The following is a 20,890-nucleotide window of genomic DNA, read 5'->3' as shown; positions in this document are numbered from 1 at the left end:
ACCAGGCTTAATTTTTCCTCTGGTTATTTTTCACTTGCAAACTGATCAAGCCACAAACCAGCGTCTGAAGGAGGTAAACCAACTGTGGAAGGCAATATAGTTGCAATGAACCAACTGGCTACTTAAATTAAAGTTCAGGCTTATAAAGATACATTATGAAACATTTAAACATCTTCCAACAAAGGCAAGAGCAACACTAAGGCAACAATATGCTAATACTTCTAATGTCTTCTCTCTCTATAATAGTATTTTATGGATTTGATATATTGTCTTTGCTACGGAACATCTTCATTCTCTCAACAGAAGCGATTAACAGTTTCACTGTGTAGATACATTTTGTATGTCCTAAGAGTTGAGTTGCATTTTTTTCCTCCCACATATTTATCCTTTTAACAGGAAAGTGCAGAAACATTTTCTGGCTGCAGCACACCGCAGGGTTTCCTGTAGCAAGGTTCTGTTGACATTTCAACACTTGGGACCTTTGGTTGCAACCACTACCTTTTTTCATGCCCTGCTTTACGGAAGCAAAACCAGCAAAGCCACTTCTGCAAGGTCACACAGGGACTAGAACAAGCACAGATCTGCGAGGAGAATCCAGCTTTCCCAACGCACTGCCCCAGTGCTACCTCCTTCCCCAGGGATAAGCCTTAAAAAACGTTAGGTCTTGCAAGCGCAGGAGTTCTGGAGGTCCTGCAAGCATTTTTCACAGAATGGTGAAAAGGGACCTTAAAGATCATCTAGTTCCAACCCCCCCGCCCTCGGCAGGGACACCTCCCGCTAGACCAGGAAATCTGTTGAAAACTCTGGGGAAATGGTTTTGGTAACCAGACATCCACAACAGGCTCCCAGAGTAGAACAGTCCTACCGTCAGTCATCATGGCTCATTAGAAAAGATAATGATGTTTACCAGCATTAAGAGGATCAAGCAGACAAGAGCCTTCCTGATGGCCAGTTCACACTCATAATTAATATGCATATTACATCCTTGAAAACTCACTTCCAATTATGTCCCATCCAGTCATTAGGATAAATTAGCTATTTACACAGGCATAAGAGTAAACAATAAAATTGCTTTCCAGGCACTTTACTGCCATTAGAGCAGGACGCAGTAGGACAAGCAGCAACTCAACACCAATAAGATATCTTTAGTTACGTTAGCAGCAACTTGATTTATCAAGTTAATGGTTCCCAAGAAACAGCTTGCTTTCAGCAAATAACTCACGTAGCAAAATTCATCTGACTCGCCAGTTGACAACCGATATTAGCACATCTTTTGGAGGGAAATCAGCAATTCTGAGGATGTGCAGACAGATCTTCCCTCTTCAGTCTGCAATGTATATAATTTTATCAGGGCAACCCCAGATTCCCAACTAATCAGAAAAGCCTGCAAACAGCACATGGAAGCACAGTTTGTCTTATGGCTCTCTGCAGCCATTAAATAGGGCTGCATGGACAGTGAGATACTTAAAAAAAAAAAATCAAGTTGCAGAAAGACTTTATCCTAAACCCCTAGTGCATGCTATCGAGGAAGTTTCCAGACCAGTGAGCATTAGCAATAGCTGCTTTCAAATTCTTCCTTCCACGCTTGCCCCTGGAGAGGCGGAGATAACTGGGAGTGCTTTGAGGTTTCGGCACAGAGGACATCACCCCTCCGGCAGAGGTTCCCTGACTCTGCAGAGGTTTCCCTTCCTCCACCGCTCCCCAGGGTGGCCATTGGAAGAGAGAAACATTTGGGGGTGCATTTCTGCAGTAATTTGGAGGTACAATCTGAAGCATAACCATTTCTGCAACATTATTCATAGCAGCAAAGAATTTAAATGTTTCTAAGATTTCCAACCTTGTAAGTAATTTCTAACATCAGCATTTTTGTGGCTTCTTAATACCACATTCTGCTTTCGCGCAGAAAATGGATGAGGCTGATTGCTGCAAAGTAACTTTGGGATATTACTTTATTTTCATAATGAAATACTAAAAAGCAATCAAGTTCTAAGTCACACAGGGAGAGCTGATGCAGTCTCAGATAGATACCCTGCCTTCTCCTCAAGAGATGTGATGAGGAAGAAATTCAAACGACCAGGAAATGCACCATTAATTTAAAAATACTAAGCCAGTAAATATACCATTTCTCATCTACCAGGATGCATACCTTATGATACTGAGAATACTTAGGCTTCTAGCAACTAATAGTAATAAAAAGCAATTCTATATAAGAAGTTCCATAAGAAACAGTGTTTTGCAAAACCACTATACAGTTACTTGAGACTATTAGTAGCACCTACCAGAAGGAAAAGACTATTAGTAGCACCTACCAGAAGGAAAAGAAACCAAAACAAAAAAACCCAACCGACAAAAAACCCCACAAAACCACAAACATACAAAAAAGCCAAAGTCCAGAGCCATTGCCACGCAGAGGGTTCTTGTTAACAGCCCCACCTCGAGGCAAGGCATGGAGACCATTTCACAAGATTGAAAGAAAGCTGAAAGCAAACACAAACCAAGGCACCAGATACAAACATCCACGCCTCATCTGGGTCAGGAAAGAAGCAGCTTCAAATTTAGTGGAAATTTGCTTCCATTAGTTCTAATTCTATCTAGCTTCTTCAGATTTGGCAGATATCTTAATCCTAAAATTAATATATTTCTGTTTGGAGGCAGAAGTCCAACGAGGTCCAATGGAAACTCATTACACGGACAGAAAAGTACTTAACATCTTTTTAATTGCTGTCGTGTGAGCATCCTAAGGCCTCTTCTGATTCTGGGGGGTATTCAATTCAAAGAATCTTGCTATCCATCAACGTTGACATTGAAAGTTTCCTTTTAAATATTTAATCAACATCCAGTTGTTTACATTCAATTCAGAGAAGATATTACAACACTCCACCTCCCAAAATATCTATTAAAATAGAGAAGTGAAGTGCAGCACATCATCCATGGCAGCAACAGAGCGCTCAGGGACTCAGCAAGCGCGGCTCTAAGTGATGGGTTTGATTAACGTCTTTAACACTTATGGCACCTGCAGAATTTAATGAAACATTGAACTAGTCAGTGCTGAAGAATTTGTCTCAATTGGAAAAAAAAAATCACTCATAAAATGCTTCAAAAATGTAAAATCCAAACAAGTAATGAATAAATCCATAAATTCAGGCTTTTTTTTTTTCTTACATACCTCTTATTTCACTTCACTTCTCAGAAACTCCAGAGTACCCAAGTATCCCAAGAAGAACTAGACAAGAACCCAGCAGGCAAAAAGTCACTTTGACAAGAGTTTAAAAGCAAATACACACAAAACCACCCAACAACTGCTCTGCACAGACTACGTTTGCAGGCCAGAACCCTGTCCCAGCTGCTCCCCAGTAACTCCACAGGCCAGGAGAGCGCGCAACTCGCACGCCGAGAGCATCCCGAGCTTTGATCTGTCTCTAAGCTCCTCTCCAGAGCATACCTCAGCACCACGCAACCTCAAACGTTTTCCTTTGTTGTTTTTTTTTTTTCCCCCTTCAAACTATCCCTTTATTAATAATGTCATTTTCCCCCTGGCTTGTAACCAAGTGGGAGAGAAGCCACTCCAGCTTGCGTAAGGCTGCTGGAAACCCGTGCAAGAGCTCCGGCTCTCCCGGAGCCGAAGCCACCACGGCGCCCGTCGGCTCCCGCTCCCACAGCCCCGCACGGCTTCACCCCCCGGCTCCCGCTCACCCACCGCGCCCTGCCGACGCGCACCCCTGCGCTCCCCCACCGAAACCCCCCCTTCGTTTCACAACCACGACTCTGCTGCCCGGGCCACGCTTCAGCGGGAGCCAGCCAGGTCGTACCCCACAGCTGTGAAGGCTGTTTTATAGCCTCTATGTTAAATTCTATTTTACTCCAGACAGATACATTCTTTTCCAAAACAGCATTTTCAGCAGGAGGCCGAGAACGCTTAGGTGCTAGCAAAGAGCATGTGCGCCCCCCATGGACAGACAAGTGCCAAAGCAATCACAAAAAAAAAAAATTACTTGCTGATATTTTTATGATCAGACGCCACCACAATCATAAACACAACACCAAGCTGAAAAGAGTTTGGGGAGCCACTAGGCATTGAAAATAGCTGGAATGGGTTAAAATCCTCTTTTACATGCAATTCAAGCACAGACTGCAAAGAATTCTACCTATGGAAGAAAACGATAAAGACTTTAACTAAGTTAACTTGCATCAGCAAAGGGGTTTTACAGCAGTTGCAGTGAAAAACGAAAGGATATGGGTCAAGAGACTTAAGTCATGTGGGACAGAGTCCTGTAGCTACAAAGCAACCTTGAAACTGTTGGGGTTAAAAACGCTATTTTTGAAAAACTCACCACATTACACACAAACTTACAGCACTTCAAACAAACCAGTTAAATCTCACCACAAACTCCTACCTGGGCACTTTATTTCAAGTTTAGAGGGACTTATTTCACTTATCCCAGAACAGCACTAAGCTAACCAAATCAGACCTGTGCTTTAATACAACCATGCTTTAATACATGCAAACATTTAGACTTAAAAGGGATTTATTTAACATTCAACATTGAGCTCAGAAGTACTTTTGCCACACGGTACTGCCATATGGACCCCAGCTGTCCTTCAAACCCAGCACAACACATCCTTAGCAGAAGCACACAAGCTCTCCTGTTAAAAAAAGATGGAAGCCATTCCCTTTTTGGTGTCATCTCAGAGTAGCAAATCTCAGAAAAATCAGTAAAACATTTACCTTGTTCTAACCCAGAAGGACAGAAACCACGTTGCTAGGGAGGAAAGCAGAAGAACCTTTTTCTGCTAGCATCAGGTACAGAATGAGAGTAGCCCATTATTTCACAAGGCCCTAATTAAGCGCACAGCTGCCATCATTACTGCAAATGCAACAGCTGTGGCAGAGGCAGCCCCTCACGGTGGGGTGCGGATGAGCCCCAGACCAGCTCTGCTCCCCCACCGCCCGGCGACAAGGGACAGCACTGGCTCCGCGCCTTCCCAAGGGACCTGCGGGCCCGTCTCCCAGCTGGCACAAATTCACACGAGGCTGACGGCAATCCTGATGCTAAAATCTAGACCAGCTGGAGGCGTGGAGCCCGCAGAATAGGGGGGTTGTGTTTGTGTTTGCACCCCCGCTCCCAGCTGTGTCCCGCACAGCTGCCCTGATGCCTACAGCCAGGCAGCCCAAACGGGCTTCTCGCCCTGATGCGTTAAGAAGAACTGATATCAGTAAAAGCAGGGGTCAGCAGAGCCAGTGCAACCACAGACATGTAAAAAGTCTCCTCCGCCGTAAAGCTGTTTCAGTGAAGAAAGAGGTGGGGCCCTTTAGTTCGGCTGCAGCCAGGCCTGAGAAGGAGGAGATGAGCACCACGGGGGCATGAACCAAACACTGCCTAACTTCAGCCCTATCCCCACGTTCCCCGTCCTACTTCACAGCTGACTGAAACTCGAATGACTGATCTCTTTAAGATGCAGCTGGGGGGTCATACACACAGCAAGGGCACCTCAGCCAAACAAAGGCCAAAACCACCCCGGCCACACAGAAAGCTTTACCATTACACCCATGCAGCAGTCAACTAGTTACTGCATTTATGCTGAATTGTCACTTTAAAGGCTATTTGAAGTTCCTTCCCTTTCATTCACCCATCTGAAGAAGCAAAAAGTTGTTTAATTTTATTCTAAAGTTTATATTCCAGCATGCGCTAAAACCTGCAATTTAAATATGTGCCTGAGTTCAGATAGAAGTAGTTATGGCTTACCCACCGCTTCTGCCCTCCTTACGCAATTCTCCAGTCTAAAACACTGAGAGGTGCTGAGCATTCACCAGGACAATCTAACCAGTTTACAAAGAAGTTTTAATAAGTGTTTTGTATGTGCGTGTATCTCAAAGTCCAAAGGGTCACAGGCTTTCATGAAATCAGAAAAAAAAGCCACAAAGTATTTCCTTCTGGAGGCAGCGGACCCAGAACTAAGTATTTCCCTGTACTTTTTCACCTGTATTTTCTGATTTCCAAAACTAGTCCCACTGAATGACATATTTTTAAACAAATTAAAGCTTGCAAACTCAAAAGCACAACCTGAATTCATTCCTGTAAAGGGTCTAACAAAAAAGCATGCCCTGAGCTAATCTCATTTTGACTTCCCTTAATCAAGAACACTTCCCCTTTCCTCCGCAGGTTGCAAGTTCCTTGGAAAAGGTTACAATTAATGCCTATAGCATACAACAACTAAAAACAAATATAAAAATATTACTTCTCAATTCAGCAGAGCATGTTCCTGTTTAAATGCATGTTACTATATTTATTGCTCTAACACTAAAATGCAGCGACTCCTCCAGGAAAACACAGCTGGCTTTTTACACACAGACCACAGCTTAGAAAAGGGAAATGGTGCGTTATACAAACAGCATCTGTCAAAACCCAGCGGGGCCCAGCACCGCCTGCCCAGCCCGGGCGGGCACTACCTGCCGGCTCCAAAGCACAACACTGGCGTTTATCATAGCGATGCCCCAGGGGTGGGCTGCCCAGGCCCAACAGGGATGGGGGCTGCATGGCAGACCCCCAGTGCTGACCCCCAGGAGCCACCCGGGCAGGCCAGAGCTGCCACAGCTGACGACGACCTAAGAGCACCCATCAAAACCTTGCTGTTCCGCCTTTCTCCAGAATTTGCCTGTGGCCCCAGCCGAAGGGTCTCAGCCCTTCGAGCTGATGGGTTTTGCTTTTGCGCCGGATCAGGCTGGAGGTGACCAGCAATAACATGAGCTCAGTGTCAACACGAAAGCATTAATAATTAAGTTGCTGAATTTGTTCTGTGCACAGAGAAACCCCTGGGGTTTAGACGCTCAACATGAGCCAGCAATGTGCGCTCGCAGCCCAGAAAACCAACCGCATCCTGGGCTGCATCAAAAGCAGCGTGGCCGGCAGGGCGAGGGAGGGGATTCTGCCCCTCTGCTCTGCTCTGGGGAGACCCCACCTGGAGTACTGCGTCCAGCTCTGGGGCCCTCAGCACAGGAAAGACGTGGATCTGTTGGAACGGGTCCAGAGGAGGGACACAAAGGTGATGAGAGGGCTGGAGCACCTCTGCTGTGAGGACAGGCTGAGAGAGATGGGGTTGTTCAGCCTGGAGAAGAGAAGGCCCCGGGGAGACCTTATAGCGGCCTACCAGCACCTAAAGGGGGCCCACAGGAAAGATGGGGAGGGACTCTTTGTCAGGGAGTGTAGCGATAGGATGAGAGATAATGGTTTTAAACTGAAAGAGGGTAGTTTTACATTAGATATTAGGAAGAAATTCCTTACTGTGAAGGCGGTGAGACACTGTCACAGGTTGCCCAGAGAAACTGTGGATACCCCATCCCTGGAGGTGTTCAAGGCCAGACTGGATGGGGCTTTGAGCAACCTGGTCTAGTGGGAGGTGTCCCTGCCCAGGGCAGGGGGGTTGGAACTAGACGATATTTAAGGTCCCTTACAACTGTAACCATTCTATGATTTAATTCCATGTTTGTTGCCAAAGTAGAGAGTAAACCCACACCAAGGCCCACCAGGAGAAGGCCAGGCAGCCGGCAGCTCCTACGGCAGACACCGGCTGCCAGGAGCTTCTCCCCAGCAGGGAGGACAGTGATGCTGAGTTTGCAGCCTTCAGCTGCCCCGTTCCCGTCCCAGCAGCTGGGCTCTGTGCCCAAGGTGCAACACGCAGCTGTGGATCCACATGGGAATAATGTTATCTCTGCAGTTCCCCGGCAGCAGGTATGAGCTTGAGACTAGACACTTAGCTAACATTTTCCAGCCATTGAGCCAGATTTATGCCAAAAGCAACCTGCAGAATAGAATTTATTATTCAAGCGAGATATTTTCATATTTGAAACATGACTAATTTCCTCCCTCCCCTTCTTAGATGAGGTTAGGAAACACCTTCAAGGACAAGTCACATGTTTTACTAGGAAGGAGCAAACTTATGCTGTATTACAGCACACAGCAGTAACTGGAACAGCAGCAGAGCTGTACACAAACACATGCGCTCGTATCGTGGCTATGCCAAAATGCAATCAGAAGTTCAATACACTCAGGTACTGCAATCACTTGTAAACTCACTTTTATTATAAAGCATATCCTACTATTTCTGTTCTAGTTCCATTATGGGGCAATCAAACACTGGTTCGCGTATGTCAAATTTGGTGGCCTTCTACAACAGGGTTACAGCATTGATGGATAAGGGAAGAGCAACTGACATCACCTACCTGGACTTGTGCAAAGCATTTGACACTGTTGCGCACAACATCCTGGTCTCTAAATTGGAGAGAAACGGATTTGAAGGATGGACCACTTGGTGGATAAGGACTTGGCTGCATGGCTGCACACAAGGGAGGTTTGGAACTAGATGATCTTTAAGGTCCCTTGCAACCCAAACATTCTATGATGATTATATGAAGAAAAGAGTTTTCAGGATATAATATATTTGTACAGAACATGTAATTTCTTTTAGGTATGCTAAGGACTTGGGCAAAACAAACTGCTCCCCAGATTCATGCATTTTTCTAACCAATGCTGGGCAGTGACTCAGCTTTGTGTTGACTCCTCAGGTACATAATCAATGTGTTGCCATCATCCACAGCCACACAGAAAAGACGACACCTGATGAGTTAGCTCGGGGTAATGCAGCAGTAACTGATAACAACCACAAATTCTGAGTCCTGAAATGGGCTCTACCCATGCCTTTCCCCAAGACTACGGTTGAGGAGCAAGAAAAAGCAAAACGCTTCCAGAGGACTTTTTTTGCTAGAAAAACTCCTGGACAAAGAATGAAGAAAAGCAGAACAAGACCAGGAAAGTAGCTGCTATGCAGTAATCTTATGATGTATTGGTATAAATCTGAGTAACTTTTGGAGCACTGCACTGCACAGAATCATTCTCTCTGCAATTTGTAGGTTTCAACCTTTTCTCTATCTATCTTGGGATGACTAGGGATATATAAAGCATCCTGTCCTCTCTGGGGAATCCCTGTTAAAACAGACAAAATAACCCATCCATGTAATATTCATCAGTTAACTCAGCTCAGTGAGGGCCTTGCTAACAGGGAAACATTGCATCTTATTTTGAAAAAATACCCATTAAGTCACTGAGGGACAATCATTATCCAAACTAAGAATTTTAGATACCTTTTTTTAATGAAGTAGTCGAAGATTGTAGCCTAGCCCAAAAGCAAAGTTTAAAATACTTGAGAATTATAATTGAAAGCTGTAAGTTTAAGGTAGTTATTTATAATTTTTAATCTAATTATGTAACAACTTAGAGACAAATGAGTAGGTAAAATAATAAGTCATTAGGGAACATGAACTGTACATGATTAGTAATAATTCCCTGGAAGTGGAAATTTTAAATCATGAATAACAGCTTTTTATTTAAGTAACTGATTTAATTTCCAGTGTCAAAGTGGCTAATAAGCTACCCCAAAACCTGTAAAGCACTATTGGGGCTGAGTACTTTCCTGCTGTAAATGTTCTACAGATTGCTTCAGAGCAGTAAAACCCTCTTCCCTGCAGACGCACACGGTGAGGCGTGTGCACCAAATCCAGTACTGCGCAGCAGCAAAACACATCCAAGGAGATCCCATGCTTAAAATTATTCTTGTTACTACGATTGGGCTGCGAGTACCTCGCATTGACTTACCACAGCACGCAGCCTGTACCACTATCTCTGGCTTTTGTAACAAAGGCAATAGGTGATGGGTGCCTGTGCTCCCAACAAGCTGCCCAGCTGACAAGTGCCATCCCAACATGTTCTTACACAGGCAGGTATTGCAGGGAGCTGAACTAAGACAAGAGAAACTCCAGAAAAGCGCAGGAGTCCTCAAATAATCAGTCATTTGGACTACTCGTGTCCATACCCAACCCTGACATTTACTATTTCAAAGAGTTCTGACTTCCTTTTAACTCCAGTGTATTCGCTCCCATATTTTGGGAAGATGAACGGAAAACAGGGTTTCAAAAGTGGTTCCTGTTGACTGCATTCAGCTCCAGACTTCCCCGACTGTCTTCCAGCACCGACACCATAGGCAGTTTCTGATTGCACAGATGCGGACAGTTGACACTGTTCTCCTTCCTCACCATTGCTGATAAGCACAACCACTCAGTGGAAAATAGCAAAAGGTAAGAGATCTGGATATCAGCATCAGCAGCCTGCCGTGCTTCCAAAACATGGAAACTAGGACAACCAGCTCCTTCTGGGGTAGTGGCTGAGTGCTCAGAGCTGAGCTGCAGCGATGCTCAACACCTCCGCACACCCTCCGTATCCATTCCTGTGCGTGCCAAGCAGTGGTGGCGTCAGCGAGAGGCGCTTTTGATGCTTATTCTCCTGCAGCAGAGCCAGGACAGCAGTAGTAGCTGAAGTTTTAAGGGCTAGAGTCTCAGCAGAAGGTCCCACTTTCATCCTTACCCCAAATCATCAATGCCAATGCATTTAATCTTTTCCTCACTGGTACCTTGTTTTTGTTAGGGGCCACCAAGATAAAATAAGACAACATCCGGTTTAAGCTTAGGTTGTCTGGGGAACTAACCGCACTTTTGTATCTGGTCTGGGGAGATACTCACTTGAAATGCAAAAATGAGCTGGTCGAACTTCTCACTGCAAATATTCTTACTTCATTCTGGCACGTCATCTGCCTCGTAAAATATCATTGTAAAAACTTATTTCAAAGAAACAGCTTAAAACAATTTCTAAAATGCAGAAATTCCATTTATTATATTGAGAACAACAATTGCAAGAAGTCTTGCAATGTGTTCTCTTCACTCTAAGTACAATACAGTACACTGTTCTCCACAATAAGTTACATAAAGGCAAATTTTATGTACATATAAAAAGGATCAGTGCCCAGAACCATTTGCACAGCATATCTGCTATTCAGAAATCAACAATTTAAATCTTTAGTTGCCTTCAGAATTCTTGAAGCAAACTGAATTCATAAACAGATCTTAATTACCTGGCTTGAGAAGGGTTTTCAACTAATTTCTAAATTCAGTGGAGACCATGCAAATGGTTCAACCACTGCATTAGCATTCTCAGCATTCATTCTATAAACAAATTATTAAAAATGAGGCATGCCATATGGTAGCATATAAGACAACATGGAGAAAAATGACCTGCCTGCATTTAAACTGCTTATGCATCCCGAAATACCCCAAAGGGAAGTAGCGACGTAGTAGTGCCATTGTACAAGGCACTAATGAGACCACAGCATAATTCTGCTTATGCATGCTCAAAAAAACCCAACCAACCAAAAAAAACGGAGGAAAAGAAAAAAAAAATCACCCTAAAACCCCTCAAACTGAAAAGTGAAAAATAAGGCTACTAGGATAATCAGTGGAATGGAGAGCATTGTGTGAAGACAGACTGTAATAGCACTTGCTTTTTCAGTCACTGAAACAGCTAAGAGTATATGACTGCCTTCCAAAAACGCGTCAGGAAAATGACAGAAACAAAAAGAAAGCAGAAGGGCAATACTGGCATAACAGCAAATGGGCCTCTAATAAACTTATGTGGAAATGAAAAGATGGTTCCTCAACTTAACAGACGAGATGGACAGACAGGGCCTTTGAATATGGAGGAGTGGGGCCAAAACCTTTAAACAAACAAGTTTCATAGCACAGCTCAGTTTATAGAAGTTCTGTGATGTGGCATCTACTGTGGGAAAAGACCAGACCCAGAAATGCCCAACTGGAACGTTCCCAAATTTCTGATCCATCACCGAGATAAGATGGTGGTGCCTCTTTTACAGTGTGAAATTACATTATATGCTCTAAAATTCCACTTTAAAAGATTTTCATTCCCGCCGCTTCACATGAATCATTCTACATTCGACCATGTGAATGTCTGTTAATAAGCAAATGTGGCACCAAGCCCTTGCTGTGAAATCAGCGACCTGAACAGTTGGCGTACCAGTCAGCACATCCCATATACCCTTCACGGTGAGATTCTTTTCCAGACCTTTCTCTTGTTTCTACAATGGAGTGTAGGTATAGCATCCTTCTAAAGTCACAGCACGGTGAGCCATACAGACTGAAAATACTCAACCCAAAAGATGATTTAATTTAATTCTTAAAGTAATGCAAATATAAGAATTGAAATGTACCACGTGGAAAAGTGTCGAGTTGAACATTCCACTGATTTTTCCAATTGATACTGAACACATTCCTTGAACTACATATGCTTTCCAATTTATTTGAGGTGCTTAAACTTGCAAGATATGTAGGTAATAGCATATTAGTCAAAGAATTACTTGGAAAACAAATACAAGAACCGAAAACCCCCCTAAACTCTTCTTCACTGAAAAAGAGAGGCACTGCATTTTTAAGCTGAATTAAGGCTGTAAAATGATGCTGGTTCATTGTGAATTCGAAGTCATCAAATGTCACGGGGGTGACATTTAACCCACTGCTTCGCTGTTAGTCCTGTAAGCCTGCTTACGGAGGTGAGTCTCGATCTCCTCCCTGAAGACCAGCATCCCAAGGTGCGAGTGAGAGGCCTCGTTCATGGCTTTGGACTGGATACACATGCGATACTGCTCTGGAGTGAGTTCATCTGCACAATGCTTCTCGTGCCAGAGGTGAAAGAGACCAGGGACCGGTGTCCTGATGACGATAAGGTCACCATGCAAGTACTTTCTGTACAGGTGAACGTCCTCACCGCCCCAGCCTTTCACTTCCAAGTCAAACCCCCCTATAAAAACGACAGCAGAAAACATTATTTTGGCACATAAGCTAAACACAAGGCAAAAAGAGCAACGCTCCTTCTGTAACGTATTACCAAATCTCGTACAACATACCAGAAATTCTGAAGCAATTCATTTTAAGTTCTCCCTACCGAAGCATGGCAAATTGAGGGAGAGGAGCTTCAAGCATAGCACATCCTCTGTGGTGGAAACCACCCAGGACACAGATCATGCGCTACTGGCTTCAGAGAGCCTCTTAGAACAGTGTCTCCAAATCACATTATGCATGACATCCCATGTGACAGCTGCAGAAAACTGTAGGCAAACCTCACTGGCTATGCTTTTTGGGTTATTTTTAGCAATCATAATGGATTTTAGCAGCTGGGAAATGAAGCAGTCATGCACCATATGAAAAGCCCTCTCTAAAAATGCCAGCAGTTGCTCCATAAGTCACAACTCAAAAAGCTGGATTAAGGAAAGGAACCCGTTCCACCATTTTAAGTCCTCTTGCCTTTCCAGGACCGTAGTGAAAATCGACCCAGACTCACGCACAACTTCAAAACTCTAGAATTATGAAGTCTTCATTTAGCATATACCATACACATGGCAACGTGGCTGTTATTAGAAGTCAGCCTGCATTCAAGCCATTACACAGCACCCAGGGCTGCAGCGTTAACACCTCCTGGCAGACTATCTTCAAGATGGTCTTCCAAATTGCAGCACACCAAGCTGCTCTCCGTTTGAACAGCATGCCACAAGGGGGTGCCAAAGCGCATTTCTGAAGTCTCCAACAACTACGTTCGACTACTCAAAGTTATTTAAAAGAAAGAATTTGAATGCTTCTTGTCTACGTTAGAGGTTTACTTGAGGGCCGTGTTTCTTAATTTGCTTCAGACAGTCACAAAGTACAAAAAAAAAGAAAAATTTTTTAGAAGTTCTAGAGTGGAAGTGTCGCTACTAAAATTACTGTGACTTTCAACAAACTCATCAGACGGGACATCAAAACCTAGAAAAACTAATTTATCTCATTGATCGAACTTCTCAAGCAAGTCTGACTGCTGGGCTTGGGAAAATAACAAAAGAAATAAATGCATTACTTTCCTATTTTTAGATAAGAACAGAGAATCAGTTTTTAAACCACACAAAAAAAATTTTTTAACACTTCCATCTTACCAACAGTCAGAAAGTCTGTCCGATATTGACAAGTCATTCCAAAGCCAAAATCCCTCCAGAAACCTGAATCCTTCTTGTGTACCTGCAATTTTAAAACAGTATCATTCTGAAATGCAAAATACATCAAAGGAGGTGCACTGCACTTGCGTTTGTAGAAAGCTAAGCACTTTCAACCATTTGCTCAGTGCAGGATACAGCATATAACGCTTCTAGTATGTCTGTGCCATGCACAGATGTGGGCTTCCTAATTACCTGCTGTTCACTTCACCCTTTGCCATCCATTCCAAACACTCACTCTCATTGCAGTTTCCACGTTTACCTTCTGCCACGCCACCCCTATTTTCCATTTATCTGCTCAGACCAAGCAGTAAATTTTTGGTAGTCTACTGCCAGATCATCTGTTCCTGATACTCCAATTCCTACCTGGTTTCTAAGACCACGTTTGTCTCTTCTTGTTCTGCTATGACAAGAAAAGTAAGTTTTGCGATTGGAGTCAGCAACCACGAAACTGTTGGGAGTCAAAAAAGCAAACAGCAGAGCTGTCAGGCAGGAGCTTGCTCCTCCCTCAGCCATGCCCACCTGAGGCCACATGCTAAAGCTTCCCTCCTATTTTGAGTAGGATCCTTGCAAACAATGTCAGGGTGTAAGGGCTTTTATGTTTTACTTTTCTTTTAGTAAGGCTGTGTTGCACTCTGCTTTCTCTCCTCCAAGCCTGTCTACCTCAGAAGTCCCAGCTGCAAAACCCAATTTCATTTATGCAGTCTCTTGAAAGAGTCAGGCTGGACATTAACCGTGGCCATTCCACCTACAGGCAAAGACCCAGAAATACAGTACTTCCTTCATTCTGCTGAGTCCCAAATTATCCTTAAACCCATTCTCTTGAATGTTTGCAGGGTTTATTTGTTTATTATTTTGACTATAAGCTTCCCTGGAAGCAGTGTTTCTCATTCCAAAAGCAAGATGAAGTTAGCTGTGTAACAGCCAACGGCTCTGGCAGATGTTGGATGGCCAAGATAAAGAAACAATCTGCACAGAGCACAGCTGTCCACAGCACGGAAAAAGCAACTGATGAACCTCTCAGCCCACCTCGAGTTACATGGCACACTTGCTGCAACTGCCATTTGGCAGTTAGCAAAGACTCTCAATACTGAGGGAAGCTTATCAAGCACCATTCTTAGTTTTTTTTTCCCTTTCACCACTTTGTTTGCTGGGACATAAGACAGAAGCCGCTGCTATGTTATTACACTATCCTCCTAAAATACTGGCTTTCCAAGCCAGAATTAAACAATAGATAATTTGATTAATAGTACACTTATTTTTTTAAAATCTCACTTGATTAATAGAACATAATTAATTTTTTTTAAATGTAGGTAGAACTCCAAGTTTACCTAAGAACAAGTCTTGTATTGTTTGATAAGCTTTTCTTCCAAGTGCTTTGCCCATAATGGAGAGAAAGTGTTTAGATATGCACTGCCAAAGGGCATAAGATATCCCAAACAGACTATAAAGTTGCACTTACTTTTGTTTTAATACAAAGCACAACTAATTCTATCCAGAATAAATCACTCTGCTTACCAATTGTTGCTCCACAGGGGGTGGTATATCTTGATTGGCATAGACAATAGCAGGATTATAAAGGCTGAATACCACAGGATAAAAAACCTTTTTCCCTGCAAGTCAAAAGGTAATTGTTACTCACTGTGGGCATGCTTTCTGAAGCCAAAAGGAAACTAGAAATATTCCCTTTATGTAAAATATTAGCTATTAGCCATCTCATGAAAACAAATAAATATAAGGTCTAACTGCTAAGATTTCCCATTTAGGTAGCCCATAACATCTAGCAGGGTAGAGCCCACAGGATTAAAAAAAAATACATATGTACACATATTTATATATACCCTATAGGTATACATTTATATGTAGTTATACATACTTATATGCATATAAAATATTCTATATATCACAATATCACATTAGATGACAGTGAAAAATCCCTGCAATAATGGTATGCAGTAAAGCTAAAAAATACCAAGTCTGAGTAACACCTTGCATAGCTTGACTTTTAGGAACTTGCCTCTCTCCATAAGCATTTTAAAAGTGCATACATCCAGGATGTCCTGCAAGGGCGTTAAGCATCATGAGTATCCTAATTATGCTGTGACACCAATTCTATGCCTATTACAGAAGCCAGATAACTATTTTCCAAGTATCTCTTGCATTGTCAGTGCTGCAAAGGTTATCAATGACGGCCCACGAGAATAGTCAGTACCTTGATTTGGGCATGAACTCTGAACATGTGAGACGCGTTTTCAGATCTCACTTGAAGCAAAGGTGACAAACTGTCAGTATGACTTGTCAAGCAGTCTCTCAAACTCCCTTCCTTGTGAAAGCTCACAAGACGCTTCTCTCCAAAGATTTTCCAATTATTTATAAAACTCGTTTCATGAAGTGCCAAGACAGAAATAAAAGAAAAGGCAGGAAATAGAATCCAAATATCTGGCTTATAGCAGATTTTCTTGCTTGTTTATTATGTGAAGAAAAAGTATCTATTCATTCCAAATTGACATTTGGAGAAAATGGTTTCTGGCTGCAACAAATCTGGAATAAGAGTAAGCATTAAAAAAAATAACCCAAACAAATGTTTGACAGGAGAAGGTCTTAACTAGCATGCCTGTTAACTCAAGGAAGCTTTACCCTTCTTGGCAGAACAAGCAAGCTTCATACAAACTTGAGAAAAATGGTCAGAAAATTTCAGATCTTGGGATGTAAATGTGGAACATTAGCCCAGTCTCTGTAAGGAGCACATCGTGTAGCTCTACTGAAAACCATTTGTACACGATGCCTTGGCCATACAAGCATGAGAAGACATAAACCAAACTTGTTAGAGATTTCAGCAAAAATCTTCCACTGTAAGTGCTACATTGAGTTTTGTTATACAAATTTACACGCAGCCTAGTTGCTAAAGCAATTAAACTGTCCATCTTTCTTTTAGACAGCCAAATCTTAAGAAACTGTGAAAGCTGTACTTACCGTGTAAGAAAGATGTGTTCTTCAAACAAGCTACACTAAGGCAAAAATTATTTCTAAGTACTATTGTCTTTTGTGCACACAGTATTTTCCGTTTTCCTAGGTGCATGATATTGAATAAGCTCCACCATTCAAGTTAGTTTTCTATATGCTCAACACAGGTCAGTTTAAACCGAATAAGACTACAAGACTCACTTACAGCAACTGTAAAGGAACATACTGTAAAAGAACATACCAGGCTCAGCATTTAAGCGACAACTGTTAAGGAACTCAGCTGTGAAATAAACATCAACATCACAGAAGAACATCAGGACCTCGCCCTTTTCCCAGGCTCTGGCGCCCATGTCAAGTCCCCGGCCTCGGTTAAATTCCTCATTGAGAGAGACGAGCGTGTAATTGTGGAAGTCAGTTTCTCTAGAAGAAAAACACAGCCAAACCCAAAATAAATCTGGGGGGTGAGGGGGCAGACAGGACCATTTATACTTTTTCAGTATTCTACAGTAATTTCATTCCGGAAATTTTTTTTAAAAAAGTTATATCATCAGGATGAGAAAAAAAATAATCTTTTCCACTTAGCGCCTATTTTAAGTGTGAGAGTTTAGACATTGCAAAAAAGATGGACCTCAGTCTTACTTCATAACTTCGCTTTGCCTTTAATCATTCAGACAGATTAAAAAGGCCTTTTGGCAACTGATGTGAATTTAAGTATTCTCTAAAATTACAATGCCATCTAAAATTTGTCTCCACAAACTAAGAAGTCCTGACTAATAGAGCAATATCTCCGTGGGGAGGGCAAACAGAAAGCCAGAGTCCTGGCACCACCGAACTCATGAGGCAAAGAACCACCTGTGTGGTGATGCCACCATAGCCCGGTCAGTTTGTTTCTCCTTGCTATTTCATACCAGTAGCACACATGCCTGTACGCATCCCAGGAGAGGGAAGGAGCAGCAAAGGGAGAAAGCAAATACATCTGGGGAACATCTTCAAGCAAAGTTAAGTGCCCACTTCAGAGATGCTTCAGAGGGCAATGCTCGCAGAGAACAGATTGAAGATACTCAATCGTAGCCCCACTGAGAAGATAAAGAACCAGACAAACACCCAGTGAGTTCGCAGCACTGAATCTGGCTCCACGCTGTGCGAAGAGGAGAACATCTCACAGGGAGCGAGGCAGGCGGCAGAGAGGCCTCAGAGGCAGAGAGGCGGCCGGCACCGGGCAAGCTGGATGGCAGGGAGGCTCTGCAGGAGGAAGGCAGAAGCACTCCTCCTCCCTTCCTAGGAGATGTCTGTGCACATCAGGCCAACTCGCCGTCACGTGTTATATCTGCACTACTGTAGTGTTATTTGCTGAGACAGCCACGATGAAACAGTGTTTAAAGGTGTTTTATAGCAGAGGGCAAGTATGGGCCCAATTACCTAGTACCCAGAGGACAGAGGGCAAAGCTTAACTTCTCAGACTCAGCAGCCCAGCAGCCTACTTCGACTACATTTCTCTTCCTTATCATTAAATAAAACTGATTTTCTAGCGAAAGAGCTATTGAAATGTACATCCCAGCTCCAAAGAACTTTAACTCTGATCAATCTGTTAGCATGACTGAATGTTCACTGCAAAACTCACCCCTCTTGTTTTTCGGACTGTCAGAAAGAAACCTCAAAGCCACTGCTCTTAATCTTTTTTGGCCTGTAACTTGATTTTTAGTAGTCTTCAGGAGACTTTTGCAAGTTAAACTGTAAAATGCCAACCAAAAAATGGTGCGCTGTAAATAAAGCTTACTTTCCCTATTAACCTGTAATGGACTATAAAATTATTCTTTTTATTACGTCATCCTTTTTAAAAGCCATTTTAAATGCCAATCAACATTGTTTGCATTGATTGATGTTGGATCAACGCACTTACCTTGCTACGGATTCTAAGATGCTTTTTACTTCTGACAGCCCATCTTGTCCAAAATACACCACTGTGAGGTGGACACGCTTATCCTGATGAATACACACATCCCTATAAGCACAAAGATAAGCTGATATCAATAACCACTTGCAACACAACAGAAGCTTCAGGTACTTAAAAGCTATTGCATTTAAAAGTATTCGCAGATCTAAGTATTCCAGTCAAACTTCAACTAGCTTCTAAAGAAAACAAAATAAAAAAAAAAGGTTTTCAACTCTTTTTCCCCATCTTTCCCATTTAAATCAGAAGGTTCCAATACTGTGTGTCTCATTCTAACACATTATTTTATAAACTGGAGCTCAAAAGCTGACACAAATACAAAAGTGATGTTCACCTGTGTCCAGGTTCACAGTGGCCCTGGCGTTCAGTCTAAAAGCTTGAGAATTTGGTCCCAAGGCATCCACCAGAACAGAAATTCATTTTGAAAAGGAAACAAAATACTGAAAATCAGCAATAGAGCTCACTATATAATTTCATGCACCTACCTAAAGTTTTGCATAAATTGTGCAAATGCCTCAGTTCTTCCAGCAAGAGGGACAATAATGTTAATGATTGATCTAGAAATATCGACCGTTTCACTCTTCACTTTCATGAGGGGTCCAAAAGGTCGGAACAAGGTGACATGCCTGTATTCCATGCCATCCATCTTCTTATAAAACAGCTCATACTGTGTCCCTTTATCTCTTTCTGTACGATAGTAACCTGAAGAATAAGTCACACAAGTAATTTGTAAAGTCAAAGATCTCAGCAATCATATTTCAGAAACACTGTTTTTCCTGAGAACTATAAAGAAATGAAAAAATAAAGCTTTGGGGGGAAAGCTTCTGGGCTTTTCCTAAAAATAAAAACATCCACAAACCACCGCCACCAATCACAATCACCCTCCTACCCTCTTACACCAGATCTGAAAAACCATCTCAAACAAACTCCAGCTTCTCCTGCTTCTTAGATAGGTTTTATGGTCCTGCAGCAACTTCTCAGGCAGAATTAGGAGTTGAGTCTTCCCAACAAAAAGGGAATTCAACTATTCGCTATGGAAAAGGGTGGCTGAAATCTAATATTGCCTGTTCTAAAGCCCTTCAGTAAGGATCTTCCCTTGAGCTAGTCCACAGTAAAGGCTGAGATCATCTGGCCAGCGATCAACACAACACAAGCTGTGGGCAGAACAAATGACACAATAACTCGCTTGACAAAGCCCGTAACATCTGAAATTCGATATCTAAAAAAAATAATCTGTGCGATAAATGCTGGAATGCTTTAAAACTTTTCACTGCTGACCACTAGATACAGTCCTTTATCCCATAAATAAGGATAGTGGCATTTTACTGAAACTATGGTCCTCTAAAGACATAAGCAGAAGTTTTCTACACGGTTGTAACACTTTGAGAAAACAATACCAGTTCTCCATAAACAGGATTACCTATTTAGAGACATTTTACTAACTATCCCCTTCAGAACAAATATTTAGGTTAGCTGATTGCTTTCATTTAAGGACCATCAAGGAAGCAAGTCAAGTCAACAGCCTCTCTTAAGTTTACACCACAAAGGAAAAGCCCAAGACTCGTCTGTGGCTTTGACTGAACTGAGCTCTGTGTTGGTAACCAACCTGAGAGTATGAAACGATGACAGGAAAGATCCTCCAACAGAACTGCCCTATGTTCATCCCATCTCAGCTCTCCTCTCTCCCCCACAAGAAAAAGATATATCACAGTAAAGAAACATAAGGTTCACTATGAACCAAGTAACTTTCAGTTGAGCTGGCCACACAGACCATTGAGAAAGTCAGCAACAGCTGCATACCCCAAAGTGCGATGCACATACCTGCCTTTACACCGCACAAGCAGTGTACTTCCCTTCACCTGGGTGGCCTGAACCACCTCTTCTCCTGCAAGCCAGGCACCGAGCAGCTACTGCAGCCCCGCTTCTGAAATCCTCTCCTGGCCTCCCACCCAGAAAGAAGATGGCGAGGGATGAGACAGATGAACTCGTCTGGTGACATAGACGGTTGTCCTGTGCTCAGCACTGATACTGTCCTTTTTGGTACTGTTGTTTTTGCAACTG

At 42.7% G+C, this 20,890-nt stretch overlaps 1 protein-coding gene across 1 annotated transcript in view; it reads right to left on the bottom strand.

Moving 5' to 3' along the window:
• Positions 1 to 10,707: 10,707 nt before the first annotated feature.
• Positions 10,708 to 20,890, bottom strand: part of CSGALNACT2 (chondroitin sulfate N-acetylgalactosaminyltransferase 2) — a 34,543-nt gene continuing 24,360 nt past the window's right edge. The window contains exons 3-8 of the mRNA XM_063337768.1: positions 19,315 to 19,531; positions 18,779 to 18,880; positions 17,120 to 17,298; positions 15,433 to 15,527; positions 13,858 to 13,939; positions 10,708 to 12,692 (exon numbers count right to left, since the gene is read on the bottom strand). Of these exons, the coding sequence (XP_063193838.1) occupies positions 12,400 to 12,692; positions 13,858 to 13,939; positions 15,433 to 15,527; positions 17,120 to 17,298; positions 18,779 to 18,880; positions 19,315 to 19,531 (968 nt within the window). The 3' untranslated portion in view covers positions 10,708 to 12,399. The remainder of the gene's footprint in view (positions 12,693 to 13,857; positions 13,940 to 15,432; positions 15,528 to 17,119; positions 17,299 to 18,778; positions 18,881 to 19,314; positions 19,532 to 20,890) is intronic.

This window comes from Chroicocephalus ridibundus, chromosome 6, assembly GCF_963924245.1.
Source record: "Chroicocephalus ridibundus chromosome 6, bChrRid1.1, whole genome shotgun sequence".
In the NCBI taxonomy this organism is placed as follows: Eukaryota; Metazoa; Chordata; class Aves; order Charadriiformes; family Laridae; genus Chroicocephalus; species Chroicocephalus ridibundus.
The sequence above is the reverse complement of the archived record's forward strand: the minus strand, read 5'-3'. Positions and strand labels throughout refer to the sequence as shown.